This window comes from Pongo abelii, chromosome 8, assembly GCF_028885655.2.
Source record: "Pongo abelii isolate AG06213 chromosome 8, NHGRI_mPonAbe1-v2.0_pri, whole genome shotgun sequence".
In the NCBI taxonomy this organism is placed as follows: Eukaryota; Metazoa; Chordata; class Mammalia; order Primates; family Hominidae; genus Pongo; species Pongo abelii.
In genome coordinates, this window is record NC_071993.2 from 33933190 (window position 1) to 33956334 (window position 23145).

The 23145-nt window shown below is 42.6% G+C and overlaps 1 protein-coding gene across 8 annotated transcripts in view; it reads right to left on the bottom strand.

Annotated features, from left to right (window-relative positions):
• Positions 1 to 11756, bottom strand: part of NRP1 (neuropilin 1) — a 159137-nt gene extending 147381 nt beyond the window's left edge. For 7 of the 8 annotated variants that reach the window (XM_009245254.4, XM_063727044.1, XM_063727043.1 and 4 more), the window contains exons 1-2: positions 10093 to 11756; positions 6480 to 6654 (exon numbers count right to left, since the gene is read on the bottom strand). In XM_009245254.4, coding sequence (XP_009243529.3) covers positions 6480 to 6654; positions 10093 to 10165 — 248 coding nt within the window. In that variant the 5' untranslated portion in view covers positions 10166 to 11756. 8 annotated transcript variants of the gene reach the window in all.
• Between the last annotated feature and the right edge of the window lie 11389 nt (positions 11757 to 23145).

Genomic DNA, 23145 nt, shown 5'->3' on the forward strand with positions numbered 1-23145 from the left:
TGCCTGAGTAATAACCAAGGATGCTGCAAGTGGTAGTAACAACTTTGGCCAGCAGTTCTTCTGAGGAGGGTTCATTCTTCCACCAATAGTTTTTTAATTGAATTGAGCTTGGCGGTGGTGCCTTTCCATTGAGAAGTCACCAGAGATCAAAACCAGAAATAAAAAGATGAAGAAAAATACGGCAAAGGAGAATGTTTCTGAATTTGCTTGCACATAAAATCTGCATAATAAAGCAGGCTCCAGATTGAAAACTTTGAAACAAAGACATTTCCTTCAGTAGCCACTGAAAAAAATTAGAAAATGCATCAGTAGGATTCTGCTTTTTGATTAGAAATAGTACCTATTTTTTCTATATCCACTCCAAAGACTTTCACTGTCTATATTCAAGGATAGTACCCACAGGCTTCTTTTTTTTGAGACGGAGTTTTGCTCCTGTTGCCCAGGCTGGAGTGCAATGGTGCGGATCTTGGCTCACTGCAACCTCCGCTTCCCAGGTTCAAGCCATTCTCTTGCCTCAGCCTCCCGAGTAGCTGGGACTACAGGCGTGCACCACCTTGCCTGGCTAACTTTTGTATTTTTAGTAGAGACGGGGTTTCACCATGTTGGCCAGGCTGATTTCAGTCGAACTCCTGACCTCAAGTGATGCACCTGCCTCCGGCTCCCAAAGTTTCGGAGTGAGCCACCGTGCCTGGCCTGTATGTACATACAGACTTCTAAGACTCTAGTTGAGTTTTACCTGATTTTGAAATGTATAAAAATGAAGTCACATAAGTTAGGACAGCAGTTGCCCTTGAGGGCAAAGGTTAGTGACTAAAACTGACATCAGAGGGCTTCTAGGAAGCTGGAAATGTTGGCCTCTAGATTGGTTTTGTGGATGTATCCACCTTGCAAAATTTTATCAAATCTTATACTTGGGTTGTGTATTTTTCTAAATATATATTATACTTTACTAAAGGTATATATTCTTCTCTATTTCATATGGAAAATAGAGATGTATTTTGGCTTAAAAATCTCAGTTTCCCATAAAACAAGGATTTTGTTTTAGTCTAAGTGATGCTCTAAAATACAAGACTAGAGTGAGGTACTTCCCTTGGATACAAAAAGCCAAAAACTCAGTGATTAAGATAAATAGTATTTTAATGTAACATTTTTTAAAAATCCAAATTAATCCTAAAAAATCCATGCTAATAATAATAAGGAAAGATTAAAACAGAAAATATTACTCAGGAAAACAGAAAATGGAACTTATACTCCAAAAAATGCCAATAAGTGTAAATGTGTAGGAATAAATGTAAATGTGCGGGAATAATCAGATTTGAGAAACCAAGGGCAGATTATTTTTCATTCCATAAGTTTATATTCTCTGAAAATAAAAGATATTAGCACTGTTTCAAAGTTTTTAATAATTTAGGTAATTTAAAAAGTAGCATTAAAAAACAATATGTGAGTTATCCCAATAAACTTCTGAAACGAATATCATCTCTATTTGCTTATAATTTCACTATGATTAAACTTCTTACGAAGTTACAAGTTTGCGATCTTCCTTTGAATGCACTGAGTTAGGAAAAACATGCCGATTATTGGTTACACATAGGAGAGATTACAAATCTAAATCATAGATGAAAAAAGCAACTGTGCCATGATACGAAACAGCCCTGTCAAATCAGACACTGAAGTCGGTAAGTAAGATTTTCTTCTTGTCAGTAGGAAAAGCACTACTGGCTTTGATTCCCCCAATGCTACCACCTTTTTAGACTTTTGTTAGAGCTTTGCATTCATTTCCTTAATGTTTTTAACCCAATGTCTGTGAAATTTTTATTGCTCCCTGGATGGTGACATCTGATCTGAATGTAACCACACACCTCTTTGCTCAGCAGTATTTGTCACAAACCATTATAAATTATCACGCTGATTGTGTGCATTGCTGGGAAACTGGAGAAGTTTCATAAATTCTAACTACCGTATCAATGACATTCTTGTTTATTATACAGATATAAACTTTTATGAGATTCAAGATGTCTGCCTTACCACTGAAGAAAAACTTTAGTGGAGTAAGATCTAACTAGTTCAATGTAAATACTGAAAGCCATTTTCAATGTGCAATGAACATGTCTTTCCGAGAACTCTCCACTGGTCACTTATTTATTTCTTTTCTATTTTTAATTATGCTTTGACACTTCACAAGTGTGCAGGATTTTGCTGGCAAAAAAGAAATCAACATTCCTTCCTCTCCCTCAACACCTTCTTCGGTCAGAGCATTCTCTAGAATCCTCTCAATCTAATAATAAAATCATGCATATATCTAGCTAGAAATCCTAGGCCTGTGTTAGCCCTGCAGACAGACGCTCCACTGGTCTGTTGATCGACTGATTTACACCACATCTTGTTCAGTAAAAGAATGAAGGGGCTATAGTATATGGTTCTGATGCTTATTTGTAATGAAGCCTCATTCAGTGCTGGCATAGACATGGAATGTTGCATGTTAAAACTATGGGGGCACAACTTCCACATTTAATTTTCCGAACGAAATATCCACCTTTGACAGCCACTGCAAAAACTTAACCATTTTGCCAAGTATGGTCCAGAATTTACTCATGAACTGGGTCAGTCTTGGTGCTATTCACATGAGAAGTTGTGACTGTATACTGTGTTAAGATTATGAAATAATGTTTTTTTACCTAATTATACATAAAACAATAAAAATCTAAAAAAATATATATATTTTTTTCTACCAGGACTATGTGGCTGGTCTAATGACTTAACCATCCCTATACTCTACAGAAGAAAACTGTTTACTTGGGTTTCAAAGATGTTTCACAATAAGCAAATGTGCTAAGACATCGATTTCTTAAGCTTTCTCAGGCTGAAAGTTGACTGTACAAATACTGACCATTTCAAGAGAAAATGCAGGGTGTATCACGTGCAAATCATCTCATTACTGGGTCAATAGATTTAGTTTGACGTATGTTTAGTTTCTTATTTCCAAATGTTCTAAAAATCACCAACTTGTTAAAGATATCATAATAATGATAACTTATTTTGAGGGTCACTTTTACCTTTTAAAAGGGCTTCCCTGTCTACTACTCGATCCTACTAGTAACCCTATGATATCAGCATAGCAAATGTTTTTTACTGCCAACAGACATATAATGAAGCTGGAACAAGGAAAAATATTAAATGTCTTAAATAAGATGAATAGTTTGCTCTTAACAAGACTGATAACTAAAAGCTCACCAGCTTTCTGAATGTGGTTTTAACTGTGCCTAGTTTTGTGCCACCTCCAAACCACTTTTGTAAATAGCCTGATATAAAGTACAAAAAAACCCTAATGACAAAACTATGTTCATAGGAATCTAATCTAAACTTTGAAGTCTATGAATTTGTTCTTCAGAGAATTTCTGGTGTTCCGAGATTTTTTTTCCCCCTAGGGCATTCCAATCCCCTGTAAAATTTAAAACTGTGGATTCTTCTCAAAGCCTTCACAAAAGGAGATAAGTATTTTGCCACATTTGTGGAATCTCAAATGCACCCTTCAACACTGAGCACTAGTCATTCATATGAATCAGCTTAGAAAGATAGTGAAAGGAATGCCTTATGCTGGTCTTCCTATATCTTTCTGGAGTTTCTCATTGATAAAAAGATCACATTGCAACACTTCAAAACACAGCATGAAGATATTTTCCATGGATCTAATCTCCATTGACTTCATCAGGCTTAATATAACAGCCTTTCAACTTTGGCCAGGAGATGGCACCTTCACAGAGAGCAAAGCCTCAGTTGGGACAATTAAGAAATCACCTTACTCTGTAGCATTAAAAAAACAAACAAAGTCACCATCATAAGACTGTTATGTAACATCTTCTTGGCCATGTCAGTTTCTCAAATACTTTGCTGATATCACTAAAATTGTCATTTTCTGTGAATTACAATCATCCTTTAATGTACTTTTTAAAAAGAAAACTAACCAAAAAGGTGCTCCTTTAATCCCATTATACCCCACCTGACACCATGATATGACAAATCATTATTTAAGGTTTACTGTGAGCTAGACACCATTGTAAGCTAGACACTATTGTAATACTGTGAGATGCTGTTGTAATAATTAGTATACACTGATTATTTGGAAACTGATCATCAGCCTATGGATTTATGCTAATTCTCTAGGCACCAAAATGTTGAATGAACCAGATGACCTCATTTCCATGACCATGAACAGCTAGTTTACTACACCAACACAACAGGTTGTTGAGCGCTCTCTACAGGTAGGAAGATTTTTATATTACTCTATTCTTTCCCAGAAGAAATGTATGTGCAAATAGAATTGTAAGCCCTTACATATATTAAGTGATTCAACTGGCTTCCCTTCTTAAATTTCTACTCCAGTTGTGTGCTGGATCTGGCACCCACCAGCTCATAAGAACCAACTGTGCACATTTCTTTGCTAGTCTAGGCACAGTGACATCACATGGCTAGTTTGAAACTGGCTATGATGGGAGTATTTACACCACAGAAATTGGCATGTGCTACGTACAAATCAGGACTTGACTCGTCTTCTCCAAAGAGCCAGCTGTTAAACATTTACCACCACACCACTGTCAATAACTAGTGATTATTCTGAATTCTTTAAGTATTATATTACACGTATTGATGGTCATGATTTCCAGATTAGAAATTAGTAAACGTCAGTTTATTGAATTCTAACAGCACTTTATTTTTTGGAATAATGTTATTACTTGAGTATGTTTTACCAGAGTTTCTCCTATAGCAGTTTAAACGTGGTCAAAAAGCAAATACTACTACTACTACTACTAATGAAGTAAATCAAATATAATAGAAAACAAGTCTCCAGATTGTCTAGGTGATTGACACTGTAAAAACCACCATAAAGAATATTAGCAAAAATAAATAAATCAGTACAATGAACTCCTTGTTTCTAAGCAGTCACTGGAACACTATTAATGGTAACTTCCATATACAATTAAAAAGTCAATATAATGCCCTGAAGCACTTCTGAATCACAAAGCAAAGATTAAATTGGAATTGGTATAATTTTATTGCACTGTAGTATACACTGATTATTTGGAAACTGATCATCAGCCTGTGGATTTATGCTAATTCTCTAGGCACCAAAATGTTGAATGAACCAGATGACCTCATCTCTCTGATCATGAAAAGCTAGTTTACTACACCAACTCAACAGGTTGTTGAGCACTTCCTACAGGTAGGAAGATTTTGATATTACTCTGTTCTTTCCCAAAAGAAATGTGTGTTCAAATAGACTGTCTTTAACAATGAATATACTTGCAAAATAATATTTAGGTCCAGCGGTAGCAGTAGTCTATAGATACCATATACGGTTACACCAAACTGACCCACTTTAAAACTTGCGAAAACCTCTCAGTCCCTGAGAAACACTTTAGAATTGAGATTTAAATCGATTATTTTTCTTTGATAAAACTATTTATATATGTACAAACTTAATAAAAGATGGATATTCAGGTCCAAGTCTCTGGAGACCACACCACTTTCAGTGGGTCAGAATGGGATAATGTGGACAAGACAGAGACAGGGGGTCTGTTGGGTGTCAAGAGAGACAAGCAAACATGTATCTGAGTGGACTGCTACGTGCAAGGTAAAAACATACTTTCGATAGTGTGGAAAGCAATATCCACATACCAGTTCTTTCACATAAAGTGAGGAAGTATAATTTCGACTGTCTCTATAGTGAGAATGTCTTCATAATAACGAAATCTGGCATAAGTTGGTGTTTAGAAACTTAACAATAGAAAGAGATAGCAAGACTAAGCAGATGGATGAAACACTGATGTTTATTTGAGTTCCCACTGTATTCATCGTGTCTTAACAATTATTTTCTAGCATTTTCCATAAAAGTATTTTAATCAGTAATTCACCATTTACAAAACCCTTCAACTGGCTTATCCTGTAGGCCTTATTTTTATTCAATGACAATTTGCTTTTTCCATGTCAAACTTAGTAAGATGAATGCAGTTCTTAAATCATAAGATGTGCCACAGTTCAATATATCTCAAATAGTGAGATCTCCAATCCCACTATCTGTGGATGCGATGTATATTAGTGATCCACTGTATTTTGTAAAAATACAAGTGAGATTTTTGAGTTTCTAGTTCTTCCTCTCTCCAGGAAAAAAAAAAAAAAGAAAGAAAAAAGAAACATACATACTATATACATTTCTTAACAAAAGAGTTCCCAAACCAAAAGTGCTAACAGGAAGGAGTATAAGAGATTACACATTTAACTATAATCTTCCTGGTTTGGGGAACTCAGAAATCACTTAACGTATTTCAATTTCCATACCATTGACATATAATCTGGCTGAGATTGGAATCCCTCCTGGATCCATTTATAATCTACATTGTACACACTGATTTTCCCCCCGGTAGACAGGCGAGACCACTAGATGGTGCTGTGGTCCCCTGTTCAAAAACATTCCCACTTACTTGCAGTCTCTGTCCTCCAAATCGAAGTGAGGGTTGAAGTTGATCATAATTCTCTGGTATGGGTCCGGAGCCTGAATCAGCCATTCACATTTTTCACTTGGGTGATAAGAATGAGGATAACCAGGAGATGTAAGGTACCCGGGGCTTTCAATTTTTATAGTATCGCCACATTTATCTGCAATGAAAGTAAGATTTTAGCAAATCTTTCCTGACAACCTGTTAGGTAATCTGGCTTTATATGTAAATTACTGGTTATTAAACATTCCCTAACTTTTTAAGGGGAACTCTAAAAGGTCCCCGTAAGTCCGTCGTGTGGCCCTGAGTGCAACACTCCAGGAAAAAACACTCTTTGATCTCAGGAAGGTTGACTCAGGCAGAAAGCCAACTGAGATCTGAGAGGACTCTTCCCCCAGCCCCGAAGTTTCTTCCTAAGGAAAAGGTCTTCTAGCATTAAAAACATTAAATCCCCTCAATTGATGTTAACATGGTCCCCTGGGAGCTTCTGCTAGACTTAATTATCCCCCAAGAAGTGTAATCACATTAAGTAGCAACTTCTAAGTGGAAAGTGACTGAAAGATGCTGTTCGACCCCTTGTGTTGTTTTTTGATGATAAGCCTGGTCTATGTCATCGATCAGTGGGGATTGTCTTTGATTGGCTTAAAGCCAAACCTTTTGTTGTTGTTGTTTTATCTGCCCATAAATCTAAGTGATTTTGAGTTATCTCTGCTCTTGAGATCCAAATCAACAGAGAACAAAGTATATTTGGTGAAGCAGAAATAATTCTGCTTTACTTCTCCAAGTAAAGTTGTTCAAGCTTGGAGATCAGATCAGAGCAACGGGGCAGAAGGAAAAGTAAATAGCCACATGGCATTAATTCTAATTACCTAAATGTTGGGTGAAAAATAACCCACCACACAGGTCTGGGTATCACATATGGTAACCCACATTCTCACATTCTGGGAAAGGTGAGCTAACTAGTTTTGAGCCTTCATTTCAAAAATGCTCAAGTGAAGCCAGATAAACCAAGTAAACCAGTCTCTGTGCTGCCTATATTGTTCAGCATAGATTCTCACTGTCACATTTTATGATGGATTTCATACTGGAGCACCTCAGCCTGAAATGCTGCCACATTTATTGATGCTTAATTTTGAGCATTAAAAATTCGGTGCATAAACTATGTAAGAGAAACAGTATGAAAGCAGTGAAATATATAAGCCTATCAATCACAAATTTTCGGTAATGGTATATATAGATTTTAACACTGCATCTGATAGATTCCCTGTGGAAAGAGAATGGCATTCTTTGCTCTCAGCATGAATTTATAAATCTACAGAATTTTATTACAGGAAAACCAGGTCAAATGGAAATGAAAGATGAAGTGCACATCAAAAATGCATAAAGCTACATGCATTACAGAAATCATTTCCCATAAATTAAAAAAAAGAAGACAATAGAAGTTATATTGTTTTTCTCAATCGCTAGGTGCTTCTGACTTTGTTCCTTAGACTGGGGGTAGTCTTATGCTCGTTTCCTTTGCACTGGCTTGTAAAAGCGTAAGCTTTGTCAGGAAGAAATGACGTTGCAACTGCAGTTCAAAATCTCAGCTAATGATCATGTTGGACTCTGTTATGTGATTCTGCCGAGACTCTTGCATTATTTTGAATGTGCAGAAAACTTGGAAAGTGACCTCGTCTCATTAAGTTTCCTCCAGCTCTGGACAAACATCATGGTAGTGTCTGGCATCTGTTACAGGAGTGAAATAAAACAGCACTGGTTCTAGTCACTCGACAGAGTCACTTCAGAAGACATTTAGGTGGACTTGGTACCACACCAGAGCTCTTTAATCTGTGACTTCTGAGAAAGTGACAGTGTAATAAGATAATGTGGACTGCTAGACTCCCTGGCTCTGTTCAATCTCTCTAGCAGTTGATTAAGAAAGAGCAGTTTCTAATGACTCTGGACCATTAGTCCTAAATAAGGTTAATGAATTAATTTAGCAGACACTGGTTACTCAGACGAGGTGGACATGGCTTTGAGAGGTCTGCTGAGTTACAGAGGCATTTTCTGGCTCTGGTCACTTCAAGCATAGCAACATGGCTTTTGCTGGTCAAGCTCACCAACTAAAGCCAGATTTTCAGCATTCCCCAGATTTCTGCTAAGAAAATTAAGAAGTGTGTGTGTGTGTGTGTGTGTGTGTGTACTGCATATATATTTGTGTAGTTCACAACTTAAAGTCTGATAGCTCTTTGCATTGAGCTTCAAATCTATCTTGTGAACACCCCCACTATGGATTTAGTCTCAAGAGTTGTGGAGGACAGGGTTCCTATAATTTCTAGTCCAACCATTTGAGCTCTTTCAGTTGGACGAGAATGCTATTTCATTCCCTGCCAGAGTATAGAAAGATGCTACCAGCTCAGGTTCATTAATAAATTGAATTCTACATTCATAATTTTTTGTGTCTTGCTTTCCTGCCAGATTATAGAAAAATGCCATCAACTTGGGTTCATTAATAAGTTGAACTCCATGTTCATAATTTTTTTTTGCATGTGTTTTGCTTTAAGCATCTCTTAAGAATACTGCTTGGTAGCTGCTGAGGGAAATCCATTGCTGAAATCACAAAACCTTGAAAAAGCATATTAGAGAGATTAACTTCCATCATAAAGATGTGATTTAAATTCCTGTTGGTATGAGGCCCTCCACTTGCGGTCTCTTATTAAAACAATATACCACAGTAAGTAGTGGATGTTCTTTTCTTCTAATTACTGTGATTGAAATCTAAGCCAGACAAAAGTAAATATTTGATCATTAGTTAATAACAATTGCTGACGACTTACTGTAAAGATAATTGCATACCCTTGCCTGCACTTACTTTACAGTGTGAAGTCAAACATGCCTACAACCAGATCCCATTTTAAAACACATTATTTAGGTTACATGGTACTGTTTAGACCCCAGTATAGTTTTTCATTTACTTAACAGTGAGTGGTTTTAAAAGCTAAGTGGAAGCTGCAACTAGCTTAGGGATTTTCAGATATCCTGGTGCCTTACACTGTATATGTCAGATTCCTGTATTGATACTATGTAACTTTCAGTCATACTCCAGACAGATTATGGAAGATGTACAAAGTGGGGGGAGGGAGTTTCATCAACCCACAAACCGATATCTCTGGCCGTCACCCACCAGAGGAAACGGCTTAGGCGCGCAGCAAAGGAACCAGGAAGTAAGATCTCCTGGTAAAGTGTTCATTAACTTTCAGCAGTCATCAGATTTTTGAAAGGGAGTCTCTTCTAACTGCCTTTGGGAGGAAACATTATTAAGATAATTGGCATGCTGATCTGGGAAGGTAGGCAGGCAGCTCTGTATTGTAACAGAGGTAAGGAAAAGCCCCGCAGCCCAACGATAAACGTCAGGAGGGAGCCCAAAGACCTGAAATCCTCCTGCTCTAAACCGCCTGATCTAATTTCTTCCTCTCTCCTCCCAGATAAAAGTTTCCTTCGCCTGGGAGTCGGTTGTTCCCGGCTGATCCCGGGAAGCCCCGCCTGAGCCCCGGTCCGGGGCGGGCAGCTGGGAGCCGGGGCGCCGCTGTCACCCGCGCCTCCGCCTGTCACTTACCGTTGCGAAAAGCGCCGGCCGGGGCGAGGACGAGGGCGAGCGTGGCCCAGAGGAGCGGCAGCCCCCTCTCCATTCTCCCTTCTCCGGGTCCGCAGGCAGACGCGGGAGAACGAGGACGTGGGGGGAAATGCAGCAAAGAGAGGAATCTAAGCGATCCGAAGAGCCCCAACTCCGCCTAGAGCTGTACAATCCTCAGCCCGTCTTGGAGAAAGGAAAGCAGCGAGGCAATGCCTGGATCCGAGAGGAACGCTTCTCTTTTTGTGTCTCAAGTCTCCTGCATCCTGTCATTTAGCTCCGGCTTCCTCTCCCTTTTCCCACACTTGTTCCTCTTCCAGGAGCCACTGCCCGGGCCATGTCTCAAAAAAAAAAAAAAAAAAAAAGGCGGGGGGGCTGTGGGTGGGAGGGGGAGGAGGGAGGTAGGGCAACACACACACACCAAAGCCAATTTCCAGGAAGAAAAAAAAAAAAATCCGGCTTGTTTCTGGACCCGTTGGAGCCGCGGAGCTGGCGCCCAGGGGAGGTCTGGGTGTCTGCGAGAAGGAGAGGAACGAGCAATGAAAAGATGAGCGGGAGACAGAGGAGTTTCACCAACTGCACCTCCGCCTCCCCTCCTGCGGCCTCCCCCCACTCCGGAGTCCTTCCCTCGCTTCCTCCCGCCCCTCTCCCCGCTTGGGCTCGCCTGTAATTGCCTGACAGGAGACTGGGAGGAACAACTTTCCCTCCGAGTGCTCTCCCCGTCCGTCTGTCTGTCTTTCCAGGAGACCCTGCAGGGATCTCCGCGGAAAGGAAGGCGCTGGGAGTCTGCGCCCCGGGCGAGTGGGTGCGGGCGTCGGAGGAAGGGGCGCGGAGGTCAGTGCCAGCCGCGGGGTCTGGCCAGCCCACCTCGCGTGCTCGCTCTGCACCCTTAGAGGGAGAGCTGGGCAGCTCCTGCAGGCGCAGATCCCGCCGCCGCGCAGCGCGGAGCGCCCGGGAGGTGGCGGCTGCTTCTCGCAACTTCAAATCCCGGGGCCCGCGCCCGCGGCGGCGAGGAACGCAGGGTCACCCCCTGCCACCCCTCATCGCGCCATCCTGAGACCTGTGGCGGGGAGCAGCGGGGCACCCCTGGACGCCCCTGTGCAGAGCTGGAGGGCGAGGAGGGGAAAGCCGGGCTGGAGTGGGAGCAGCACCGCGAAGCCGGGCGAGGGGCAGCAGTGTAGCTGTGGTGTGAAGCGAAGTCAGACCGCGTGGGCGGGCGAGGCCCGGCTACAGCCCCACGCGGCCTCCCTGGCCCGCATCAGGGCGCGCGGCTGGGTGCCGATCGCTCACGGTTGCCCTCTGCGCGCCGCGGAGGCTTCATTGTTTCCAGAGATTTGGTGCCCGTTCCTCTGGGGCAGAGGGAACACCGGAGGGTGGGAGGTGTTGCGCCTTCCAAGCTAGGGGGCAATCGTCGCCCGACCCCGCCCAACCTTGTCTGGGAGCCCAGGTGCTAGGGAGGGGTGTGGAAATCAGGCGTCGGGCGGCCCCCGTTTCTCTGCGCATCCCGAGGGAGGGAAAGAGTGACGGGGGAGGGGTGCTCTTGGCTGCGCCCTCTCAGTGCCCGCTCCCGGCCACAGGCAACGTGCACGCCGGCCCTGGAGCTTCTGCCACCCTCACTTCCCACAGCGGCTCGTGCCCCCAGCCCGCTGGATGCCCCCCAGGCCCATCCCCGAGGGTTTTCAGAGAACTGCTGCAGGAAGCGTGCGTAGATGCGAAAAGCAAGGACATTTCTGGGAACAAACAGGTTGCTGTCACGGATCAGGCCCCGGAGAAGGGTCAGTGCCCACGGGGCACCTCCCAAGGAGTTTGTGGGCAAGGTGAAAAGGTCACACGCCTCCTGGGGATTGGCGTCTACACACACAGCCAAAGTACAGCCTGATTCCTACCTGGCACAAATAGCTGGCCAAAGGGAGGTAGGAATGCTGGCAAGGAGACTCTGGTCAAAGGTTTTGGCGGAAGAAAAAGGGGCGGGCAGGGAGAAAGCCCAAGGCGCGCGGGCCCCAGGCCAGGGCTGTGCGCTCGCGACTCGGGCTGGGCGCAGTGACGTGTGCCCCTCGGGGTGCAGGCCGTTCCCGGGTCAGTGGGAGGTGCACCCACGGAGCCCGCACTCGCCACTCTCTCGCCCCGGGTCAAGCCTGTCTTCTCCCCACGCGCCTCGGGATTGCCGGTCGCCAAGTTGGAGACTCGGCCCCCCCACAACCCGCCGAGCGCCTCCTTCCTCTGCCAGTTTCCTCCTTCTTCTCAGCTGTCGGACCCCTGGGAGGCGCGGGGTGGAAAGTGGGCACCGAAGGGCTGGGAGTGAAATGCCTAAGTTGAGCGGAAGGAGCAGTGTCGAAGCCGTTGGCAGCCCTGCGCCCGGGCAGGCGGGCAGGCGGGAGGCGAGGCGGGGGCGCCGACCGCGCCCAGCGCAGACCCCGGGGGAGTGAGTGCAGCAGAGGCAGCCCGGGCTCTCGGCTACTACCCGTGCGCGTCGCCGCCTCCCCAGGTGCAGCCCTGCCAGTCCCAGCCCCCAGCTGCGCCGGGCGAGCGAAATCATCAGATTTAGGGTGACCCGGAGCGACCTCGGTCCAGGCTCGGAGGGAGAGGCGCCTCTCAGGACCTGGCAGGTTGACAGGGAAGGGGAACCGGGAGGGAGCGGCGGCTGGGGCGGCCTGGAGTCTCCGAGGCCCGCCTGCGTCCTGGGGGGACCCGACCTCCGCGCTCGCTCCGGGGCGCCCGTTTGGATAGCTCTGAGCCTCGGTGGGGTGAGCGAGGGGGCACACGCGGGAGACTTGAGCTGTGTTGTTTTTAGAAAACTGCCGCCAATCTCTCTTCCCCTTTCCCTGCTGAGTGTGCATTTCCCAGCCTAGACCCGCCAGGCCAGCAAATAAAGCCACCGGATCGTGCACTCCGGAGCGACTGCCCCCACCCCGACCTTGTCCCCACCGCTCCCTCCTGCCTTTCCCGAAGGGAATGGCTCCTCCGGCGCCTCAACGCGCAGAAAACGCCTGCCTCCAGCTGAGCGCTTTTGCCAGCTTTCTCCAACCAGCGAATAAGGGATGCACTATGGACTCAGAAGGAAATGTCATATTTAAGTTCTGCCTCTGATTTCCCTGCTCTTAGCTGATCTGAGGTTTTTCTAGACTCCTTAGTTTCCACACACAGTGCTGGGTAATGGAGCCCTACAGCACTGATTTGAGAATTGCCGGCCAGTGGGTTGGTACAGAGCAAATTGTCCTTGCTAACAACTTTTTCCTTTGCTGTTGGATTCCTCTAAGTGGTGAGAGGGGTCAGTTTTAGATTTTTGCAGTTCCCCAGCGTGGAGACAGGCCGGCTTTATACGAGAATAAGTGATAGACAGAGGAAGAATTTGGCAGTGTTCCCGGGTTGATTTTATTTTGGTCTCTTGAACACATTATTCTTCCTGATAGAACAAATCCCTGGACTTGGTAGGACCCAGTTCTAGGGTAGGGAAGAGTCCTCTACCGCACCCCCAGAACGCCCTGCAGAGGCTGTGAGTGGGCAATGCCCAGTTTTCTGGACTCCCACTTAGGGGGTGCTGCAGAAATAAGGCCTTCAGCTGGGGCTCCCTGAGTCGGATTGGAATCGTGGCCCATCAGTAAGAGTAGACTGGATGGTAACTGCTCGGTTCCTTTCATCAAGCTCTCATCCCTTTGTCAGAAATAGATGAAATCGATTGCTCCCAGAAAGCCATTTGAGCCACTAACTCCGTCAAAGTACTTCAGATTCATGCAATATGGAGATTCGGGTTGGTAGTTCAAAACTGCATCACATCTAGTCAAGTTTTTTGAAAACATCAAACCCATAAATTTCAGAAAAGCAATACAACATCATGTTTTTAGTAGGAGCTAACCTAGTTTTGAAATCTATGTATAGATGAAGTGAAACTGGAAAAACATTAAAAGTTGGAATTTTAATTAACTAGTGTTTAAAATAAGCCTATTAAAAGTGGTTGTTCTGTCAAGTGGCTGTGTCATGCAAGAGGTGTCATCTGGGCCTCATTTTTGGCCATCTCCTTGATTTGTACTGACAGAGAAGGAAGGAAATAAACAAATGAATCTTCACTTTCTGATTCTACCTTTTTAGCCTTTTAAAAGTTACCTTGAAAATTCCTCAAATATTGGAGAAAAGACTACCAACTAAAATGTTAAAACAAAGTTACAATGTGAAGTTTTTGTAATACAGTATATTTACTAACCAACAAGATGAAGAAAGATAATGCTAAATTTTGAATCACACTAGATTCAAAACATTTGCTAGAGTAGAGGTTACAGTCATATTTGAAAACTATATTATTTTTCGGAGATAATAATATTAAATGATTTTGCCTGCATTGGATTACTTTTAAATTGGGAAAATTAAAACAATTATAACCAACAGAAACACTCATCAAATCAATAGAGACATCATTAGAGAGAACATATTCAAAATTTGAAAGGACTGTTTTAAATAGGGCAATCTTTAAAATATAATTTGAACAACCAAAATAGAAAAGTGGCTGCCTCTTAATATTTAATCATAGTTTTATGTAAATAGGTAAAATTTTAAAAGAAATCAATAAAAAATAATTTTAAAAATATCAAACAATGGCCACAACAGTTAAGAATTGTTGAATTTATTCTCAAAGAATGTAATTTCATTTTGTATTTTTATTAGATGACTCTGGCAGTTGCCTGTAGAATGGGTTATGGGTGGAGCAAGGGAAGAAATGAAGAGACCAGTTTTGAAGTAACCATAGTAGAATCTAAAGGAGAACTTCAACAAGGACCTGGCGGTGGAGATTGGAAAAGGATGCATTCCAGATGTATTGAGAAAGTCTAACTGGACAGATGGTGGTGGATAAGCCAATGAAGGAGAGGGTGTTACCAAAGATTCAGGCCCTCATCACTGATGGGTGCAATTGCCTTCATGTAAGCAAAGGGACACTAGCAAAAGACTAATTTGGAAGGAAGATCATGAATTTGATTGGGGTTAGTTTCAGTTTCCGGTGTCTTTGAGACAATCAAATGAGTTAGGAATTCAGAGGAGATGTTTGGATTAGAGATTTTAAGTTCGTGAGTCACTGACATGTAGATGATGGCAATCAAAGTGGAAGGAATGGATAACATTGCTGAGGAAATTTCAGGAGACCCAGGATAGGAAGTTAAGGACCCTTTAAAGCCTGGATTGTCACAATGAGCTAACAAAAGACCTTGAGAATGAGCAGCTGGGGTGGTAGGTGGAAAACCAGGAGAGCCTATTGTCATAAAAGTCAAGGAGAGGGAGAATTTCTAAAAGGAAGCTCTGGACAAGAACGGAACACCATCAAGAGTTCCACTCGGATGAGGACTGGAATGCAATTGGACTTAGTGGTGTGATGGTTACTGAGAATTGACTCTTCCAAGAGTCATTCAGTGGAGCGATGGAGGAACAGGACTAGAGGTCAGATTGCAATGGGCTGAAGAGTCAATAGAGGGTAAAGAAAGAGAACACGTAAAGATAAAATTCTCTCTGGAAGTTTCTACTAAAGGGGAGGAGACAGACAATAGCTCTGGAAGGAGGAGGTGTGGAGGGAGGTTGACTTTTTATTTTATTTTATGTTTGCTTTTAAGATAGGGTACTTGTGAACATTCTTGAATGCCAATGGATAGAATCCAGTATTGGGGGATATGTTGAGATTAAACTACTGAAAAGATAATCCGGGTGTTAATTGCCTGGGAAGGCAGGAAGGGATACAATCTACAGCCCAGATGGACAGATTTACCATAAGTTGGGAGAGGGACAGCTCCTGTGTTATAGCAGTGGGGAAAGAGGAGCTGATGGGTGTGATTACAAGAAGGTTTGTCATTTCAGTGGGTGGGTGTGGGGGGCAATTTCTCTCTACTCTGGTTTTCTCTGTGAAGTAAGTGGTACTTTTGAGTAAGAATGACAGTGGAGGAGGGGAGCCGAAAGTGCCTGGAGACCAGAAAAAAATTGAAGGGGACGACTAAGCTGTTGTTATCATTGTTATTGTTTTGATAATTTCATAAGTTAAAAATTTGAGCTGGGAGCTCATTTTCTATAGAAAGCATTCTCCTAGAAAAATTGGCTAGTTTTTCATGAAACTCAAAAAAATCTGCTTAACTCACAAGGAAGTAGTAATATAATACGAATGGTATTATTTCAGCTTTAATGACTCAAAGTAGGTGTTCTATAAATGTTCTTTTTTAAAAAGAAAATTTTCCAACCATTATTTACAGCACATTAAGGAATGTGTCTATTGATGTGCAGGAAAAGTTTCCCCCAACCAAATAATTCTTTGTAATAATATCTTCACTTCCTCCCTGCCCTGCATTTTCTTCTTTGTGCTTTATCCTCCTAGAGATAGCCAAAGAAGAATTTAAAGTTATCATTTATATCCTGTACCAGACCTCCACAGACTGGCTTATTTGGATAATTCAAGTGAAATGCAACCAAGATGTTTCGTTAGTTTTGCGAAGTCTAGACTCAACATCAATATTGCACACATTTTTCAGATATATATGTGATGTTTTTTGAATTGTTATACAATTTCCTGCCTTGATATTTCAGTCAAATGTATTGGGTAGGTTATCAGAGGGCGTTGTTTTCAACAAAGCCTTTTTCCTTCAATTTATTTTGTTAAAGCATCAGACTGCCAAAGAATCTTGACTTCTAGGTAAGGGGTGATACATTAATACTTTTTTGGTTGATTTTCAGCTACAGAATGCAATGCCTTGATGGACTTGCTTTAATCCACACTAAAGCTTATATGACATGAGGAAGTCATGCAGAACAGAACAGGCCTTTCTGGAACTTTTATATTTTAAGAAGTCTTCAGCCTGTTAGTACAACAGGTTACCTTTTGGCAGGCACATTTTCCTCCTGCTCGAATGCATAAACACCCCAGCAGGGACGATAAATAGCAATGTAGACAGCAAGGGAAAATATTTGCTAAAAGATACTCCTGCACTGTCTCTTTTTGTTGTTTCCCTTGTAAGTTTTAGTTGCAGAAACTGGAAAAAATAGAAATGTAAAAGTTGAAACAGCAAAATTATAAAGTGACAGGTGATACAACAAAACATATCAGTTTGTACTCAAAATGTAAAGCAATAAAGCAAGCACACATTGAGACTCTCTAATTAGTATAATTTGCATGCACAAAGTTCAAAGTGGAACGTGGGTATTACCATTCTCTTGCTTCTCTCCCTAACAAGCCACAGGTAGCGGAAATGAGGCACATTGAGAGTTCAAATTTGGCAAAACTCTGCAGCAATTCTGTGATGGAATAAAACATAGGAAATGGATGTTTTGAAATTGAGTCTGTATCTTAAAGAAAGTGAAAGTAAAACTTTATAATAAAATAAGGCTAAATCATACACAATTGGTGTATCCTTTTGAAAATTAACAGGAATTTCCATTAGTTTTATTTTATAAGGTCAAATGGCTTCTTTAAATTCATACTGTGATATTGTGTCTAGCCTGGCACATTTCTCTACTGTAGTTCTTTTTCTGAATTTTTAAACCCCTTTGTGATTTCACAGAGTTAGTAATTATGTTGGGATGTTGGGGCGTGGACTGGATGTAGCTAAACATACTCAGATTTGACTCACATTCAAATGTACTCAAACATTCAAATTTAATGTTGTCTGCCAAAGCAAACTTCTGTCTCATTGATTTTTACAATTCTCTGGACCTTGGTTTGAGAATGTGTGCTTTGGGTTTCAAAACAGTTATCCATCTTACGTAGATCAACTCTGACATCTACATATTTGATACTAGTTCTGATCATGTCAAGTGCATATCTTTTATTACGTAGATAAAAGACAACAACTTGCATGTCACATAAAAGAGGAAGCATTTCTTAAGGTCCCGGATACATAAGTGAGTGGTGATCCTGGTTTTTCAGTTGCATATCAAGAAACACAACCTGCATGAGCTTAATGGAAAAAGAGATTAGTGGTCATAACAGGGGAACTTTGGAGTGAACTTGGCTTCAGGCATAGCTGGAACCAACCGTTCAGTGGATGCCAATCAGCAGGGTGTCTTCTGTGTTTTCATCTCAGCTGGCTTCTTTCTCAAGCAAGCACTCTCCAGGCAGTGTCAAAGGTAGTAATGACAGCTCCATAGTTAAGGGGTCCTTCAAGGTCATGATCACTGAGAAAGGGTTCAGGCAAAGGGTGCTTTCTCCCTCAGAGTGTGTAATTATCATTAATAAAATTCTGATTTTCTCCAGTTGGATGATGTGCCCAACCCTGGGCCAGTTAGTTGTCAAGGGAGATGGGTTACTCTTAAGCCCACCCTGGCTGTGGGCATGAGAACACATGGTAGACAGAATGCAGACAGGCCATCTCCAAGAGGAAAAGGGAGTCTCTGGATTCTGTGACACAAATAAAGGGAAAAGGACGCCAGGCAGTCAGTGGGAACAAGTGCCCACCACTCGGCAGCCCATTCTCTTGGTTATAATTAGTTGTTTTCAAGTGAGAGTACAGTTGACTCTTGAACAATGTGGGGGCTAGGGGTCCTGACCCCTCCCCTGCACGGTTGAAAATTCACGTATAATTTTTGACTCCCCTAAAACTTAGCTAGTAATAGCCTACTCTTGGCCAGAAGCCTTCCCAATAGCATAGTCAACTAACACATATCATGTACATGTATTATATGCTGTGTTCTTACAATGAAGTAAGCTAGAGAAAAGAAAATGTTATTAAGAAAATCAGAAGGAGGAGAAAGTACTTTTACGATTCATGAAGTGGAAGTGGATTATCATAAAGGTCTTCATCCTCATCATCTGCATAAGGAGTAGATTGAGGAGGAGGAGGAAGAGGAGGGGTTGGTCTTGCTGTCTCAGGAGTGGCAGAGGCAGAAGAAAATCTGTACAGAAGTGAACTTGCAGAGTTCTAACCCGTGTTGTTCAAGGGTCAACTGTACATGTTCTTAGTTTTTGTTTTGGTTGGTGTTAGTGTCGTGTTTGTTTTATTTTGCTTTGCTTTCAGTTTTTTATTTGAATATCCAGCTGTGGCAGACAGCATGAATCTATAGTTTTTACTTCAAAATCTGAGGCCAGTACTTTATGCAGGGTCAGCTGTCAGTAAAATTATAAAGCAAGAAGAGCTTTTGTTTGTTTTTTGAGACAGAGTCTCAGTCTGTCGCCCAAGCTGGAGTGGAGCGGTACAATCTCAGGTCACTGCAACCTCCACCTCCCGAGTTCAAGCGATTCTCATGCCTCAGCCTCCCGAGTAGCTGGGATTACAGGTTCCCGCCACCATGCCCAGCTAATTTTTGTATTTTTAGTAGAGATGGGGTCTCACCATGTTGGCCAGGCTGGTTTCGAACTCCTGACCTCAAGTGACCCACCTGCTTCAGCCTCCCAGAGTGCTAGGATTACAGGTGTGAACTGCCGTACCCGGCCAAGAGTTCATTTTTAACTCCATCTCCTTTTGGGTGTATGTCCCTAATTTAATTCACTCTTCCCTGTCCTCTCACAAGGACTTCCAAAGAAATAGAGCAGTGGCAGAACACAATACTTAACTCATAGAATGGTGAGATTGTTAGCCAAGTGAGGACGGCACCACTGTTAGCCAAGTGAGGAAGGTTTTTGGAGGCAAGGAACCTTCCAAAATATCTTCATAAGGATGTAAGGAACCTATGCATACTTGGAGTTGGAGTGTACTGCTGTGTTCAGACATTTAAAGCTGCCTTTGTAAAGGAAATGAGATTATATCTACTCTGGGGAGATTGCCATGAAGACAGAGCTTGAGAAGCACTTTTAAAATATGAAGTTTTCCTCAACAAATGCAACATTTTTAAGGGGCTACGATTGGTGGACTACAGGTGTGAAAAGTGTGCAGTATAACAGCAATAGCATCATAAAAGGAAAAGCTTGGAATAGACTGTTCTTCTGCAAAACGTATCTTGTGTGGTGTGTTTTTTTCGAGGTATGTTAAGAGTCTTGGAACAAAAGAATTACTTGACTATATTGAGATGTATCTGGAACAGGCCCACACACATCTGTGGTGCCAGTTTATTCTTTTACAAAATGTTACCTTTAAAAAAATTTTTTAAATACACACTTAAATGGGGATGGGAGCACTGTCAGGTAGTGTCTCACCTATGAAAGCAAAAAGCACAGCTTAATTTCAGAACACTGCACTGGGAGTCCAGTCTCCGCTCTCCACAACTCTCAGAACAATTCTGAACACAGCACTTTGTCATATTTTCCGCTAATTTGTTCCCAAGGTCTCTCTCTGGAGAGTGGCTACAAACTCAACCCCTGACCTGAAGGGGCTGTGGAGGATGTGGGCATGGCTGTCTACAGTATGACTTTCTTGGGATACTTCTTCATCCTGGGGGAAGGCCTAATGTCTAAGTGACCACCTGTGAGCAAGTGTTTCTCTCACAGGGATCCGTTTCTACGAGCAGACACCCTTGTGACTCTTGTTTGATCTGTGTTCAGTTTATTCCTACCAAGATAACTACTCTCTAGGAAAGCCTAGATCGATTTCCTCTCTAGGAGACCCCAGAAGGAGGTTGCGTTCAAGTGTGTCAGGCAGGGGAGACACAGAGGAGGCAACTCAACAAAGCACATGAAATAGCAGAGGATGTGTATTACTCACAGGTCCCAGAGAGGAGGGGAGCAGGACTCACATGGCCAGCTGGAAGTGGGGAACTGTCTGAGACACACATAGGCAACCAGTGAGTGGGGAGCAAGAGAGAGAGTTGTAGGGGGAACCTGTGGGCCAAAGCCTTTACTAGGGTCTAGGGCATTGCTCAAGTAGGCTTCCCATGGGAAGTTCAAATCAGTGGGTGAGCTCTGTGGACACTGCAACTGAGAGGGGGTCACTGTAGCATATCTGTGTGTTCTATGTTGGTGGGGGAGTTGTTGGGGGAGTCAGTGGGGCCAGTCGAGTAGGTTGCATCCAGCTCTCCCTTAGGGAGGTGGTCACCAGCAAGTGGTTGTCAACCACCTTGAGTTACTGGGAGGAAGTAGAGAGCAGAAGACTATGTCAAAGGTGACTAAGCCCTGCTCCTGGTATGAGAAAGTCGGGCCTAGATTCAAGACCGATGCCCGAGCAACATAAAACTATAGAACTCTACATGCTTCATGCAGCTGGGTTTCTAGTATTTCCATCTGTAAGAGACAAGTATTGAATTAAGTGATCTATCAGGACCTTATCAGTTGCCAAATTGAATCATTCTACTGGTTTTTTCAGCAGCTTTGATAAAACATTAGTGCAGGCTTGTCATTACCCAATACTATGGGAAGCCTTGAAAGTGTGGAGTGCTGTACTAGGACGGCACATGACGTGACTTATGCTGACATTGACTCCTTTGCACAGCTGATATTTGAAACGCTCTTGGTATATTTTCTTTCTGAATTGTTTGTGTTCCTAAAATGGGCCATGAATCTCTGAAGTGGACATGGATACCATGTCCTATGTCTATCTGTACGTATTGTCAGCTTGCAATAAGAAATAGGATAATAAATGAAGTTCTATCAGAGGAGTGGCAGGGGATGACCAAACCACAAAGAAAACAAAGCAAGGAAACAGCAAAATGCAAACACAGACACCCCTCACCAAAACTCTTCTCTGCCTGATTGCTCTAAAACACAAGGCAAGTCAATATTCCTGTTCAGCTGAGAAGAAGAGTGTTTACTTCATGGAAGATCTTTGAGAGTTAGCTAAATTAAAAATTTAAGGAAAAAGGCTTATCAAGAAAATATGGGTCAAAATGTGGCTGTTCCTTTTTATGTTTCTCTGATTTCTTGCCATTTTGCTACTGGAAATGTTCTGCCTCTCTGGATACTCTTGCAAATGGGAACAGATATGCCTAGCCTGGGTTCCTGCTCCATCATTCCCCCAGTTCTAGGAGCAGGAGCGGAGCACCGCTGGTGCTAGGTCAAGTGGAAGACAAATGATGCCACATTTTTGCGTGGATTTTCTTTTATGTCGTCTCTAGCTTCTGGACCAGCGGTATATTATTTTTCAGAGTCTTTTTCAGATCAATTCTGAGCTTAATTGCTGACTTGCTTGTGAGGTTGGAAGCTCTACCTACAGTGTACCATGCTTTTGATAGAGAAGGTTTCTGGGCAGTTTTTGGTTTTTCATAGAGGTATAGGATAAGCTCATACTGATTAAGCTGTGGCTCCAGCAAACATGCTCAATATTATGAAGTCCAGGAGGTAGGTTTTGTTGCTAACATAAAAATATTCTTCAGCTCCACGCTGGCCCAAAGCAGGAGGGGAGGTTGGAGAGGAACTTCTTCATCCATCAAACAAAGCATATATTTGTTGCCGTTTTGACAACCACATCCCTTAGTAAAAGATGTACTTGAAAAACAACAGAAATAAAATAAAGTTTCATAAAGGTTCCCAAACATTCTTCCTTTCCCCCTGAGGCTATAATGACTGTCTTGGTTTTAAAATCCCTGTTCTTATTCCGTCTGAGTTTTCCCATTTCATGCTCCCTGGGAGCATCTCTGTAAAATAAGCCTGTGGAAAATGGGTAATGAGGAAATCGTTGCCTTAATTGAAGGTCGCATCTACAAAGGTCCAGGTAGGTGTACTTTGGCTGATGGAAAAATCCCCCAGAGTGACATCCTGCTGCCCTGAAAGAGAGGCTTGGTTGTCATTTGTTAGAACAACGGTGGCGCCTGGTTGGCATCTCGAGTATTGTCTTTGTTAGTCTCACAACCAGGTGATTTCCATTACTGACGATGCCCCACATGGGAAGGGGGCAAGGAAGGGCCCCCAAGGACTCCCATAATTAAGCACAAACACTTTTACAGTATTAAGTCAAAGCCGAATGCCTCCCAAATCCTCTTGGTGTTGAGTTCATGTGCCCTACACAATGGTGACCTTTAATAGTCCCTTTCAGTTCCAGCTAGATTAGTCCTGTGCTCTGGCCTTGATATTTTTTGTTTTGTTTTCTAGTGCTTTTCCTTTAAAAGAAGAACTATGAGAGTGATTTTTTTTATCTGTTTGCTTACTTTTCTTTTCTTTTTTTGGTTTATTGTCAACATGTTGTGTTGACACACTTTTTAGCCTAAAACAGTGAGAAG